Source organism: Myodes glareolus, chromosome 23 (genome assembly GCF_982192425.1).
Source record: "Myodes glareolus chromosome 23, mMyoGla1.1, whole genome shotgun sequence".
Taxonomy (NCBI): Eukaryota; Metazoa; Chordata; class Mammalia; order Rodentia; family Cricetidae; genus Myodes; species Myodes glareolus.
In genome coordinates, this window is record NC_142048.1 from 50479769 (window position 1) to 50494613 (window position 14845).

General features: G+C 45.1%; 2 protein-coding genes across 7 annotated transcripts in view; one reads left to right on the forward strand and one right to left on the reverse strand.

Moving 5' to 3' along the window:
* Positions 1–14845, reverse strand: part of Mcph1 (microcephalin 1) — a 194206-nt gene that overhangs the window by 48896 nt on the left and 130465 nt on the right. The window lies entirely within an intron of this gene.
* Angpt2 (angiopoietin 2) overlaps positions 13486–14845 on the forward strand; it is a 48101-nt gene continuing 46741 nt past the window's right edge. The window contains exon 1 of the mRNA XM_048456283.3: positions 13486–14203. Coding sequence (XP_048312240.1) covers positions 13916–14203 — 288 coding nt within the window. The 5' untranslated portion in view covers positions 13486–13915. The remainder of the gene's footprint in view (positions 14204–14845) is intronic.

Genomic DNA, 14845 nt, shown 5'->3' on the forward strand with positions numbered 1-14845 from the left:
GCAGATGCTGGAGAGTGGAGTACTATGCGGTGTTGATCAGCTCTACCGTACCAAGGTGGGCATGGCTGCTGCCCAAATCCCTAATGAGTGTGTCACTGTCTCGAGGCAATCGAAGATCCTGGGCAGCCTTCATTCTTCTATCTGTATGTCACAGCACATCTATCTGGAAGTGTCAAACAAGCTGCATATGGTGGCTCCGGCCTGCAATCCCAGCTCTCAAAAGGCTGAGGCAGAATGACTGCTAGGACCCTGAAGCTAGTCACTTCTACAAAGCTTGAAAGCTTGACTCTAACACAAACAATCACAGTTTCATAGGTGTGCCTTACATTTGATTTTGTTTGTGTGTGTGTGCATGCACGTGCGTGTGCATGTGTGTTTTGTTATTTTGGAGACAAAGTCTCTCTTTGTAGTCCTGGAACTCATCATGTAGACCAGACTGGCCTCAAACTCATGGAGACAGTCCTGCCTCTGGGCCCATGTCTTATATTTGAATCTAGTTTATTTCCTCATTACTAACACTTTGGTAACCAGAAAGTAGAATATTGTCCAAAAAGGGAAGAAAACACTGGAGCAGTAAAATTTAAGGTTATATTTAGAAAATAGTTCAAAATTTTCCCCGTTTAGTCATTAAGGCATTCAAAATACATTCTAGAACACAGGTGCGAAGTTGGGCTTTGGTTCTGGCATCCTGAAAATGCGTAATTTTAGGTCCTAAATAAACTCATCATGGGAAGGGGTTTCCCAATGTTTTAGGTGGGAAGCTTTATTTTTTTCCCCCTTTCCCACTGCCAGCTAAACTGCTGATTAGAATTGATAACAGACAGTGAACAGGGGCAGGCTTGAGTGTTTTCCTAGAAACACCAGCTTTGGAAATAACTGTCATGGCTTCCTTCTCATACAAGTCACCTTAACAGTCCGAGCTTGATTCTGCAGTAAGACCACGGTCCACACACTTACCAAGACAGCTGAGGGTGTGGAAGACAAAGTCGGCATGCTACTTTTAGAAAGGAGAGCCCAGTCTGGAACTGCCCTTGGGGGTAACACTTTCCCCAAAGAGGCCAGAGAACCCAAGGTCCAGCATGAGACGTGGGAAAGATGTCGTGTGGCACAGGTGGTCAGAGGAGACCTTGTTCCCATTGGTCACGTGAGAATGCTTTCATTTTTCATGAGGGACTTTGCAGGCAGGACCTATATTCAAAAGGTCTTTCTATGCTTGCCTTATCTCTCTCGTATAGAAGCTGAAATCTCTTTCACATCTACAGAAGCGAATACAGGGAGCTAGTACTGAAACCCCAAAGGACTAACATGGTAACACTGTAGACCGCTGAGCTACACATTATGCTGATGCTGCAGTTGTGGGCATACTCAGACTCCTCTGCCCTTAACTACTGAAGATTTGCTACCTGTCTTGATGTCTTCAAGTGCAAGGTGTATGTATGGCTTTCAGCTGAGGTCCAGCAGGTCTAAAAGTAGCAGAAAAGGGGCAGTGTCTTACAAAATATGGCAAATAATTTTGAAAGATAACTCTCTCTCTGGTTTTAGAGACGGGGTTTCTCTGTGTAACAGTTTTGGCTGTCCTGGAACTTGCTCTGTGGACCAGGCTGGCCTTGAACTCAGAGATCCACCTGCTCTGCCTCCCGAGATTAACTTTGTGCACCACCTCCACCTGGCTCTGATAACACTTTTAAAGGCAAGATCTAGACTACTTACTAAAAGATCATTTGCATACATGGAACCCCTGAATGTGTTTACCTAGGAACAATTTATTCTATGTCAGGTGCTGTGCATCTGATAGTTAAATTTGGCCCAGAGCTGCTGACCTTCGTATGCTTATTGGTTTCATTAGAATAAAACGAACCCCAGACCACAGGGGAGAAAGAGAAGATGGAGGCTTCCATTCCAAACCCCCACAGCACCACAACTTAAAGGGCCTCTGCGGGGAGCCAAGATGCCAGGAGCAGCAGATGTTGAGGAAAGGGCTTCTGGATGTTTAGGTCAAGACTTCCCAGTGTGACACCACCCAGCACCTTGTCGTCTGCAGCAGGAGCCTGAGGTGGCTGGGCCTGAGGGCATCAGCTTGGGTCTCTGTAGAACACCGCTGTAGTGGTGAGAGCTGCAGACTGAAAGGAAAAGGGGCTCTTGCCACACAGGTAGCTGAGACAAACACTGGCACGTGGGGAGCAGCCCTACACCCGCACGTCTTCCTTTCGTGGTAGAGAGATCCCCTTGCAGGTGCAGCAAGTGAATGTGCACGAGTCACTTCATAGCAGCAGGCCTCAGGTCAGGACTCCACCACGGAGTGGAGATGCTGAGCTCGTCTCACCTCCAGTGCAGTGACCCTGAGTTGACATGGGGAAGGACAGGGAGAGCTTCCAAGGAGACATGACATTTGGCCTGGTCCTTTAGAGGCTGGCTGCAATCGCAGATCAGCAGTCCTTCCAGCAAAGTCTTGAAAGAGCTGGGCATGACTATTGTTCTCACTAGAAGCCAAGAACTGCCTGGGTCACCTTTGCCCCCTGCCCCCAGGTGAAATAAGAAGTATGAGAATCAGGTGGTTAGTTTGGAGGAGGCATGTGGTAATATCCTTCCTCGTGTGAACTGTTTTGGAGGTTGTACTAGCTCATCAGGGAAATCACAACTGCCACAAGCCAAGTGGGTTAGAAATTCACACTCTCATGGTTTTGGAGGCCAGAATGTCCCAGGCCAATGTCCTTCCTCCTGAGATCATATCTGTTCTGGCCTCTCCTGGGTTTCTGGAGGCTGATGGCTGTTTGCGGGTACTATCACCTGCTCTCTGCCTCTGATGTCACATGGCATCTTCAGAGGATGCCTCTGCCTCCACATGACCGTCTTCTTGTAAAGATACTGGCCATGTTGTATGAGGGGCCCACACTATTCCAGTATGACTTAATTCAGTATACCCGAATGGCTCTAACTGCAAATAAGGTAGCATTCTGAGGTCCTTGGAGATAAGATTTCAACTTAGATTTAGGGCTAATAAAACCCAATCCTTAACAAAGGAATTTACATACATACAAATGTACATGTATCTCCTTAATCAAATGACAAATTAATGCAAGGTATTAAGCTACACATTGCGTCCTGAAGATGTAACTTGAATCGTCTACAATACCCCTTGGATTCTTTCACATTTTTACTAACTGGACTGAGTCTTCTTTATTTCTCTCACTGAGTATTTCTTCCAGAGAAGAAACTAGAGAAAAAGATAGTATGCTGAAAGCCACAGAGCCTGCCCTGCGAGCCTTTGGTGAAGGACTACTGATGGAATTAGCTTCAGCACCCAGCCATGCAGCTCTGAGTAAAAGGCAGCTTCTTTTTATCCCTGTCACATGCAGTGATGTCAGTAAAGATGCTTAAGGAGGCTAGCATTGACTTGGAAGTCTGAGTCTGCGGCACCTTTAACACAGCAGCCTCAAGAAAATGGTCTAGCAAGAAGTGCAGTGTCTTGGTAAAATGTGGCCATGAGCTTTCCCCTGTGAAGGCTTTGCTAGCCTGGCTCTTGGCTATGTCCTCTATCTGTTGGTTTTGCTAATGGCATAGGATGTTTGTGTTTTTATTATTTTTGTCTGTGAGCTGCTCAGTTGCCTTAAGAAACTGTCAAACTGTTTTGAGAGCTGTGGTGAAGGTAAAGAAATGATTCTCATGGGCTTCTACCACAGCTAGGGCGGGTGAGATTGGCATCGAAAGTCCCCGGGTGTCTTAAAAGAAATTTACATTGGATCAAGACTCCAAATGGATTAAAGACCTCAACATAAAACCAGATTACACTGAACTTGATAGAAGGCAAAGTGAGGAACAGCCTTGAACTCCTTGGCACAAAAGACTTTCTGAACAGAACCCCACTAGCATATGTACTAAGATCAACAATTAATAAAGGGGGACCCCATGACACTGAAAGCTTCTGCACAGTGAAAAACATCATCACTAGGACAAAGCAGCAGCCTACAGAATGGGGAAAGATTTGTAAAAGAACACACCCAGTGGAGAGCTACTATGCAAAAATATAGAGAGAGCTCAAGAAACTAGATATCAAGGAACAGCCCAGTTAACAAAATGTGGCACAGATCTAAACAGACTTCTCAATAGAGGAAACTCGAATGGCAGAGAAACACTTAAATGTTTAACATCCTTAGACATTAGGGAAATGCAGATCAAAACTACTTTGTGATTTCATTTTACACCTGTTAGAACGGCTAAGATCAACAAAACAAGTGGTAGCTTGTTGAGGATGTGGAGTAAGAGGACCGCTCATCCATTGCTGGTGGGAGTGCAAACTCACAGTTGCCACGGAATCAGCTTGGTGGTTCCTCTAGATCCGTCTATTCCACTCGGGCATACACCCAGAGGATGCTTCATCCGAGCACAGAGACATCTGCTTAACCATGATCATTATGCTCCCACCCTCCACAGTACTATAGAAGCCTAATACTTTATTGTTGTCTTCTCATATTGTTAATGTAGGAAAACAATTTTTTGGTTCAGCATTTAAAGATGTTAAAGGTTTACTTTCCCTGAAATCAGACCAAGCTGCTGGGGATGGAACTTGGGACTCTGCTCATGCTGGGCAAGACATCCCGATCACGGCAGTCACACGGATTCTTCTTTTCAAATGTTTGTGAGCCTCGCATTGCCACTGAAGCTCGGCCACGGTAATATCTCCATGAGGGACCGCAGCAGCTTCTCTGCCTCTTCCTTCTCCACTCTTTAGAATCCTTTCCAGACCAGAGTGGGCTACTCCCCTGCTTCAACCTCTCCACTGGTGGGTAGGGTCCAATCGCCGAGCAGACTCTTTAGGAGTGAGTTCTGGGCACCACCTAATTGTTTACACCTTCACCATCCCTTTGTTCAATTATATTTCATTTCTCTTAATGCCCATAATGTTTTTTTTCCTTTTTAAATTGTACAAACAATTTTCTCAGCATGGAATGTAGTTTCTCTCAGTTTAGGCTGCTCTATGGGGCAAGTCGGCATTGGGGAGATGGTTTCGTCTTGACTAAGTAAATAGCTGGGATCAAAACCCACACTGAGGTGTTCCAACAGGTCATTTAACCCTCACCTGCTTTCCCTGGGGGATGACCTTCACCACCAGTGCCACCAAGTCCTGCCTTAGGCACAGTTTTCCTTTGCCTCTTCAGAGTGGGATCTTGTTGCAGGCAGTTTTTGGAGACTGAGAACACAGGTTTCGGTCACAAAGCGCGGCTCATCTGCTGTGGGCAGGAACTGTACCACTGTATTCTACACACACTAGCTGTGTGTGCCTACGTGCCTGATGCCAAGGCTCTGTCTGTGCTCTGCTATTTTCTATTAGGACTGACGGCATCCAGGGTACTTATGAGTTACAGCTGATTTATGCCTTAAACTATGCCTAGTGTTTCTATTAATGATTTCAATGAGTTTTGTGGGTCACTTGTTAGGAGACCAGCAGAGGGAGCAGGTGAGTATTAACAGTGGATTTGATGTTAGCATTCTGTAATGGGTCCTTTCCTTGCAGTTTTCTTTTGGTTTAATTTTTTTTTATTGTAGTCAAACAAGACTTTGGCATATAAACTAAAAGAAAAGGTCATTTTAAGGCAGCGGGATTTAGGGAGAATGTACATAATTTCTTTTCCTGTAATAGTCTACTAGAATGTTCTACTACAATTCTACTAGAATAGGTTTTAGTCTTTAAAAAACATTATTACATTTTTTTTTTCTTGAGGGAAACAGATGTCAGGAACTGGTACCTAATACTTAATAAATGTCCTCTCTTTGTGGTCTTTGTCCAGTTTGTTTCCTTTTATTTTCTCTTTTGTGTCAGTCTTTGACTTGTGCCCTTGCCTGGAATGGGAACATTTGGAGGGAGTGCTAGTGGGTGCCAGGATAGGGGCTTAGGCTGCCTTTGAAAGAAAAGCACAGAGCATAGGGCAGATAACCAGGAAAACCTAGTCATTAGGAGACAACCGGATCCACGCTGGGACAGGGATGGCATGGGGTCTGTTGTGTACCTACGCACAAGCAGCACAATTCTTTGTAACCGTGACTGTAACTTTTATGCCCAACTAATTTATCATAGTCACAATACAGTTTTTCAAAAACGACTTTTGTCCATGTAAGTCCATAACCAAACGTAAGTTCCCACAGACAGAGTTTTCATATTAACTCAGCCAGATGGATGGGAATACCGAAGGAGGGTCATGTGTATTTTTTTTTAAAATAACCTTGACATGTGCTATTTATTTATGTTAACTTATAACCAAGAGAGATAATATATCTAAACGGGAATACTCATTGTGGCATTTTTATCTCTTTTAAAAAAATGTTTCTCAATAATTAAGAAAAAAATTTATAAATTTAGATTAAAAGGAGATTAATCTAGATGGCATTAGGCCACTTGAAAAGAAAACTCAGAGAGTTCATTCACAGTGGCTATGGAGAGAGGCTGGACACATTTCTTAGGAGCACTGGGCTCCAAACTCTCAAAAGTTTGTCAAAATGGATTGAGGAACATTTAATGTAAAATTTTAGCTAATAAACTCACCTCAAAATATCAAGTACTATGTCAAAGCAAAGATTTAATGCAGACCGTGAGTAGAACAGTCATCAATGACACAGAGATCATTTACAAAGAATGTTTACCATCTCTCCCTCTAGAGAGGAAATACAGAAATGCCAGGCTGGCACCCACTCATGGATGGAGAACTGTTTTCACTGTCTTCTCAAAGCTTGGACCCGTCTGACATTTGTTTTTTTGATGGAGAGACAAAATATTCCACAAAAATATTAGAATGAAAATATTTAAAAATCAAACAGTGTTTGAGATAACTTTATACAACAGGATAATTATATAAACTGAAATCTTCTTAGAAATTTGAGAAATTTGGGGTGTAATCTTAAAAAAATATTTACTTGCATATTTCATAAGTTTCTAATAAATAAAGGCCCCCCTTTCGGAGCCCGTGGGCTCTAGAGGATGCACTGTGTCTGTCAGACATGAAGGCACTTTAACAGGACGCTCTGCTGGCTCCTGACAGCGCAAACCGTAAACAATATGAGAATTTTACGTTTCTTTAAAACAGAATCGATCTTATCTAAATGTCATTCAGACATGATTTCATAGTAAACACTTGGATAGGAGAGTGAACAAACACATGGTACCTTTTGATACAACTTAAACAGGAACGGCAGGCACCGAGAGGTCACGTGATCTTACAGCCCCTCACCCTGCCCTCATATGTACTCATCAGCTACCAGGTCTGCAGTTCTTTGTCAAATGGATGAAGATGGTGACTAAGGGTGACGGGCCCCTGCTGCAGATCCCGTGATCCTCCAGCGCCCTTGTCACCATCCACCCGGAGATGAAAACATGCTGGCGGTGGGAGGAAATGGCTGTTTCCCAGGAAAGGAAGTGGCCTGAAAACACATCTGGCAGACGGTCCTTCCCTCCTTTGGCAGTCAGAGAATGATTTTAACAAAATATTCACTTCCTCACCTCTCACAAAGGTGAATTCCACAGTCCATGCCCATTTCTAAGCCGGTGACTTAATTATACTCTAAATATACCAGGCCATTGATGTTATGTCAAATGTTATGTGCATACAACTAACATACATAAATATGCACACAAACATATACTTCCCACGAAAACAGGAAACCATGCTTCAACTGGCACCATCTTTTATTTCACAGGCCGACCACACTGTTAGCTGTGAATACAGGGCAAAGCTGAAGAGACGGAGTGGAAAGGAACTATGAAAGGAAGAGAGATGAAAATGTGGGGCCAATGTGAATGCCCAGTGAGCCAGAGCACTGACACACACGCTGGGTTTCCAGGGTTTCCATTCCAAGTCTGTGCTCACACAGGGCGGCCCCTCCCTAATGGGTGAGCACAGGTTCTCATGTGGATGGTCACAGAAATGCCCCCATCCTCATGACCACATGGCTGTGTGCTCACACAGGACGACCCCCTCCCAAATGGGTGACCACGAATCCTCATGTGGATGGCCAGAGAATTATCTACCTCCCCACGATCACAAATCTGTACAGTTCACATATGCTTATACTTTCATGTAGCACCCAGGAGCTCAGTAGGAGTGTCAGTGCTATATGGGGTGACAGCCAGCACTAAACAGCAAATCTCAACCCTCTGCAAAGGAAGTTGAGATTTTGCTTTGTTAAAATTGGAGTAAAGATTGCTGAGGACACAGTTCAGTGAGCAATAGTACTTGCTTTACAAGCGTAAGAACCCATGCATGCATGCACACACATGTGGACACACACACATACACATACACACTCCATGGCTTTAAATTCACTGTAATTACATTAATAACAGATTCTGGGCTCCATATGGGCATGCTGGCATCTCGGGAGTGGTGGCAGTTAGTGTGCTGACATTTTTGCTGATGGCCATTGTCTGCTGATGTGTTGTTCTGATCTAGGTCAACATATACTGAGTAGAAAGGCGCCATGCCAAGGTATCGCTGTACAGGGACTGCTTTGAGACTGCTGAAATATTATCTCCCCCTACTCCATGTCTGTGTGTGTGTGTGTTAGTTGTTTCCTTGATTCTCATTAATGACTACAGACAATGTGGAGGGAACAGAAGAAAACTTCCCAGACAAGTTTTATGTTCAGTGAGTTCCTAATGCTTTTCCTTGCAAATGACTTTTGGGTGTATATAGAAACATATCTACTATTTTGCCAATTTTAAAGATGCCAAGGGCAGTAGAAGAGATGGCCAAGAGGTCCCTCGGCTCTCTCCCCACTCTTGCATGCCAGGTGCCTGAGAGTTCCAAGTGTGCCATTCTGACCACAAAGACACAGTGTCCCAGCTTCACATTGTAGGGTAATTCAGCACTGAGTCTCTCATATACCAATAAGGTACTTTCCAAAAATGCAGTCCAAGTTGGCCAGATGTGCCCACACCAGTTAGCAAGCCAGGGCCGTAGGCAGCGATGACATGGAAGGAGAAGTCTGCTGTGCCTGGTAAGGGTACGGACAGGGGACTGTGGACCAGGGGACCCCATGCCTGGACAGGGTCTGAGTGCTCTGTGTATCATTTTTTTTTTATATAATAACACAGGCTTTTGTAAAATGCCCCTTGTTATGTGGTGAGGGCTACTGTTATTCCAGGTCAGGTGAGAGGCCCCGGGTCTACCCACTTATCTGACAAGGATGGAACTCTTAGTGACATTCTGTAAACTGGCTCACAGTGACAGTGGAAGCCACGGGAGCTACTCACAAATGCCCTCTGGCACAGGTTACATGGAGCTGTCCACTTGGTGCCGATATAAAAATGTGAGCCAGCACCTGCCTTCTAAGGATACCTCTTGCACAGAGTCAGGCATCTTCTGGGTGACTCTAGGCAAGCTGGAGGCTCTGACCCTTCTGATGCTATGTTAGAGATGGCGGGGATCTGTGAGATTAGATTCCTGAAGAGTCGGGGAAGTCAGAGCCTACAGCAGACCCTGCAGCAGACCCTGCAGCTTTTCCCTCGGCGGATAGGGTAAAATGATGTCACGGGGTGGTGCTTAAGGGTCCCTGTGACGCATCCTTCCCTACAAACCTCAGGGTTCTTTGTGGAATAAAGTGCAGAAGGACCATAAGATCCAAAGATGGTTGATAACATCAAGGAAGCGGCGCTTTCCAGACACAGCAGGGCCGATACACGTATGAACTCAGTGAGATATTGAGATAGCATGCGGTAAGGCCTGTGCAAGCAACAGTCAGTCAAAATCCCAGAGTGGGTGTAGGCATGAAATCCCACCAAGAGTTGAAAAGTTATTGGCATCTGACAGCTGCTGAGAGAGGGAGAATCAGTTACTTTTTTAGTGATGTGGCTCCTGTTAGGCTGGCCCATACCAGAGTAGGCCCCACTCACGACTCGTGGCAACAAAAACTGGACTGAATGTGGAGGAGGAGGAGGGGACAGAGGGAGAGAAAAAAGAAGAAACTGTTAGCACCATTATCGTTTCAAGTTGAGTGGGAGGGAGTACGGATGGTTATAGGTGGGTGAATATGTTCAAAGTACATTGTATGAAATTCCCAGAGAATTAATAAAATTATTGTGGTTTTGTTTGGTTTAAGTCTTTATAGATAGTTTCCTTTCTGGAAACAGATAACTACGTCTTTCTTGTAATATATATATATATATATATATATATATATATATATATATATAAATATATATATATATATAAAACAAGGTTTAATGAGAACCGTAAAGAAGTCCCCCACCCCCCCGGATCAAAGTTGTTTTGACTGTGTGAGGCTGTCGGAAGCCCTGGAACTGGAGTTACAGACAGATGTGAGCTGCTGTGTGGATACTGAGAATTGAACATGGATTCTCTGGAAGAGCAGCCAGTGCCCTGAACTGGAGTCGTCCCTCCAGCCCCGAGACAGTTCTTGAGAGGATAAATGGGGCTCTGAAGTTCCAGCTGATTACGTGTAACCTGGCAGAACACACATGCAATGTTGAAAACACACAGCACCGTGCACAGCTGCTCCACACAAGTGATGGGGGCCGAGGGCGGCTTTTAGGAAACCAGCGACAACATCCCTTAGTTTGTGTCTTCGTCTGCTTCAGCAATCCTGTCAGCAAGTGACCAAGGGAAGTCAAAGTTCTATAGAAAAGGAGCACTTTGGAGAAAGATGGAGGGGCCTGAGATGTTCAGTTGCGACCCCAAGCTATGGTGGGAATCGTCGGCCACTGGCTGGTGGCACTAGTAGCCTGGGCAGGAGAGGTCTTTTCAGTCTCTGCTCGCCTCCCTGGAGTTTGTGTCCTATGAGGGTCTCCTGTGAGCCCTCTTAGAAGTCTGCTGCAGTCCCGACAGGGTATGCCCCTCTGAGTTCCTGCGGCCCTAGGGCTGTCACACTGTGTTTTGTGATGGTGTCATGTTCCTAGCGCTTTATAACCGGCTTCGAAGTGTCATCTCTCTTTGGGCTTTGCCCTGGCATATGCCACACTGTTAAGTGAAGGCCCTCTTTTCATGAGGGATGTGGACTCAATAGTGAGAGGCTTCACTGAATATGTTCCATCCCCAGGGTGTGGATTCACCGACTCCTCCTCCTGCTTCTAACTCATAACCGATTTGGGTGTATGAGCCAGCAATGGTATTTTTACAATAGCACCCAGACATATGTGTGTTTGTGTGTGCATTTAGCTTGTTTGAGACTAAGCCTCCATGTAGATCAGGCTGAACTGAACCCTGCAACAATCCTCCTGCTATAGCCTCCTGGGTGCTGGGATTACAGGCATGTGCTACCATGCCTTTCTCTGATCTCTACCATTCTTAAATGATTGAAAAATATACAAAAAGACTATTTCATGGGTGTGAAATAATAAAAGATGTAGAGTGCTGTGTTCATGAAGAAAGTCCTGCTGGTCTCCAGCTGTTCTGACAGGCCAGGAGCTGCCCAGTGGCTGCCATGATTACTGATACAGTCATCAAGATTAGGAAAATCCATAGTGCTTGAAGTCTCTACCATCTCATTCCTCAAGAAAGCCTTGCTGATTTCAGAGTCTATGAAAAACAGCCCCTGTTATGTTGTGGGGGGACTGGATGAGGACAGCGTCCATAGCAAAAGCACAGAGGCCTTGCGTCCCCAGGAGGTTATGCTACCTTCTCCTATGGAGTCTCACAGTGCTGTCTATGGTCTCCTTCTGTCCATGTCCCATGATCCCCTTGGGAGCAGAAGTCCTGATGTGAGTCACCCTTTGCCCAGAAGAGTGCTTCACTTGGTACTTGGCCTATCTCTTTGCCCATGTTTCTTCTTGTAAAACATCCTGATTTGCCTGGAACACTATTGAATGGTCCTAACCTAAACCATAATATTAAAGCCTTGAATTGAGCTTTTCCAAACAAATAAAAGATTTTCCCCAAGAGACTAAGTACGAAACTATAAAGATACTGTTTCATGGTAAACAAATTAATTTCCACTTATTAAAAACAACCTGTAAGGAAAGGGAGTTAGCAATCTTAAATTGTTCCTTATATATCAACTTAATCCAGAAAATTCCACAAAGAAAGAATGGTCTCTATTTTTCAAGTAGGGAAACTAGGGCTGAGAGCAGCTAAGATCTGTAAGTACACACAGCACTGAAGTTAAGGCCTGCCTACTCACTTCTGGGTGTTCTGAGTAGGGATGTCGGCATTAGTGAACCATGCATCATTTTTCAGGAATCAAACTCCCTCCCCCCCATTAACTGTCTGTGCGGAGCACGAGTTCTGGTCTTTCTGGGCCACAGAGCTCTCCAGCAGTTTGTGGGGCCTGTGAGTCCTTTCTAACAACTGTGAGGTTTGAGACGTCTGTTAGAAGGACACGTCTCTGCTGATGGAAAAGGGTGGTTGGCTAATTCCTCATTTATACAAGAAAAGCTGAATTTTGATTAGCACTTGGTGGAAATTAAGTAGTTCATGGACCCCATGATATCTGCCTGTGGACCTTGGGATAAGATTCCCTGTTCTGGTGGCAACTTGGGAGCCACTCTGTTGAGAGCATGCATTTAAAAAAGATTTTAAAAAGTCTCTTCCAAACTGATTCTGGGAATAACAAAATTCACCGTGCAGATTCCAGATTCACCTACAACTAAAATCCTGACTCTTGCATCCTCCAGAAGTCAAGCTTGCCTAATGCGGAGCTGCCTGGGCTTTCTAGAGGCCGATGCCGTCCTTTGAGTCAGTTCATCGGACACTGTCGTTTCCACAGTACCGTTCTCTGGAGCATTAAGTTCTGGTTATGAAGGGAAGTGAGTCTGGACCAGCAGAGCCACAGAGCTGGAAGCCTTAGAAGTCAGCACAGCCCCTGACTTTTATGGCCAAGGGCTTTAGTGCTTAATTAAAAGGGGAAAGTGATTTGCTGGAGCCCACTGACTGGGACTAATTTAATTAACATGTTACAGAACAATGAGCCTCCAGCAAATCCCCATACAGTAAAGGAAAGGGCATATGTTCCCTCTAGATGTACTTCATTTAAATATCTACCATAACTTAATAGACCATTAATAGGGTCAAAGTATTATGTTTTGTTTGTATATTTAAGTTATTTTGTTTTAAGGTATAAACATGTCAGTGCTGAGAAACTGATCTTGGTAACACAATTTAAACTGGGTTAAAATTATACATGACTTGGCTAATAGTTGAAAAAAATCAAATAATACCAACAGGACTATACCCTTATTTGTAAAGGCACAGTTACAAGAGCTGACTGGTCTTGCTCTTTATATTTTCGGTACCAAAAATAAAGTTCTGATATAGTTGTAGTTTTATTCCTACAGGGAAATACAGAACCTTTCACGGTGCTTTAAAATTAAAGGGATTTCCCTCAGCTACTCTGCAAACTTAGCCAGCAAATGAGTGGACAGACAACAGAGCCCCAACTTCTCTCTAGGAAATAATTAGGGTGGTGCCTATGACATGCCCAGGGGCCTTGTGGCTGGTCCTTGTTCCCAGAAGGTTTCTGCAATGCACAATCCTTCGGGGCAGCAAGCACTATGCTCTGATTTTTCCTGTTGCCTGGCTAGTGACCCCCTACAGGAAGATAGTGGGTGAGCCAGGGGGCGGAGCGGCTGGCTGCACATGTCTGGCTGCTCTTATCAACTTATCATATAAGGGAAGGAAAGTGATTGATTCGGATACTGACACTGTAGACTCGGGGTAGAAACAAAGAGTCTGTGCAGACCTCTGGAGTGAGCAGAGCTGCTCCTTCCTCTGCAGGACAGTTCCCTGTGTGCCGGGGAGAAGAGGAGAGTCAGCGCTGGGAGCGAAGCTGCTTCAGGAACGGGAGGAGAAGGCTCTCACTGATGGACTCGTTCATGCAGCACAGCCCTGTGCTCTAGACAGCAGCCGAGGGCTCAGGACGCATACGTGCCTGCAAGTTTGCTGAGCTCACAGTTTAAAACCCAAAGAGAGAAAGAATGTGGCAGATTGTTTTCCTAACTTTTGGCTGTGATCTTGTCTTGGCCTCAGCCTACAATAACTTTCGGAAGAGCGTGGACAGCACAGGGAGAAGGCAATACCAGGTCCAGAACGGGCCCTGCAGCTACACATTCCTGCTGCCGGAGACCGACAGCTGCCGATCTTCCTCCAGCTCCTACATGTCCAACGCCGTGCAGAGGGACGCACCCCTCGACTACGACGACTCTGTACAGAGGCTGCAGGTGCTGGAGAACATTCTAGAGAACAACACACAGTGGCTGATGAAGGTAGGAAGGTGGGCTGGCTCTGCTGAGCAAGAACTATCAGCCCTGTTTTTTGTTTTTTTGTTTTGTTTTGCTTCGTTTTAAATCAGGGACCGGGGCTATGGAGACAGGCTGCAAGCATCCTTGAGCGAAGCATGGCTTCTTTTGTGCTGTCCTGGAGTAAGGCAGTCACAGGGTGAAGAGCAATAAAGAGTTCTCTGAAAAGAATGCCAGAATCTGTTCAGAAAAGTCCCTGAGCTTAGGAATCTTTATTAGCCGAGCAGAGGAAGTGTGCCTCTCTGCAGATCCGCACGCTGCTATGTATGAGTAGCTGGGGCTAAGTGACACCCATTACCAGGATCTTCTCAGCGGGTTGTACCCATGTGAGGGAGGCCGTGAACAAGACAGCATGGAGCCAGGAAAAACGTGACAATCATGTTAATTACGGATACTTAACGGATGGAGTCAAGTACTTTACCAATTTCCTGAATTTCTTTACAAAAATAGATTATGACTCTTGGTAAAAGAGAGGAAATTAAAGAAAGCCAACCTCATGTTCTCCGAGTCTCAGGGCTGTGCTGTGCCGGGGTTGCCATCTGGAAACAGGGCTGTATTTCTCAAGTGTCCCGGAGACACTGCAGCCCCGCTCAGTCCCAGAGACAGGCT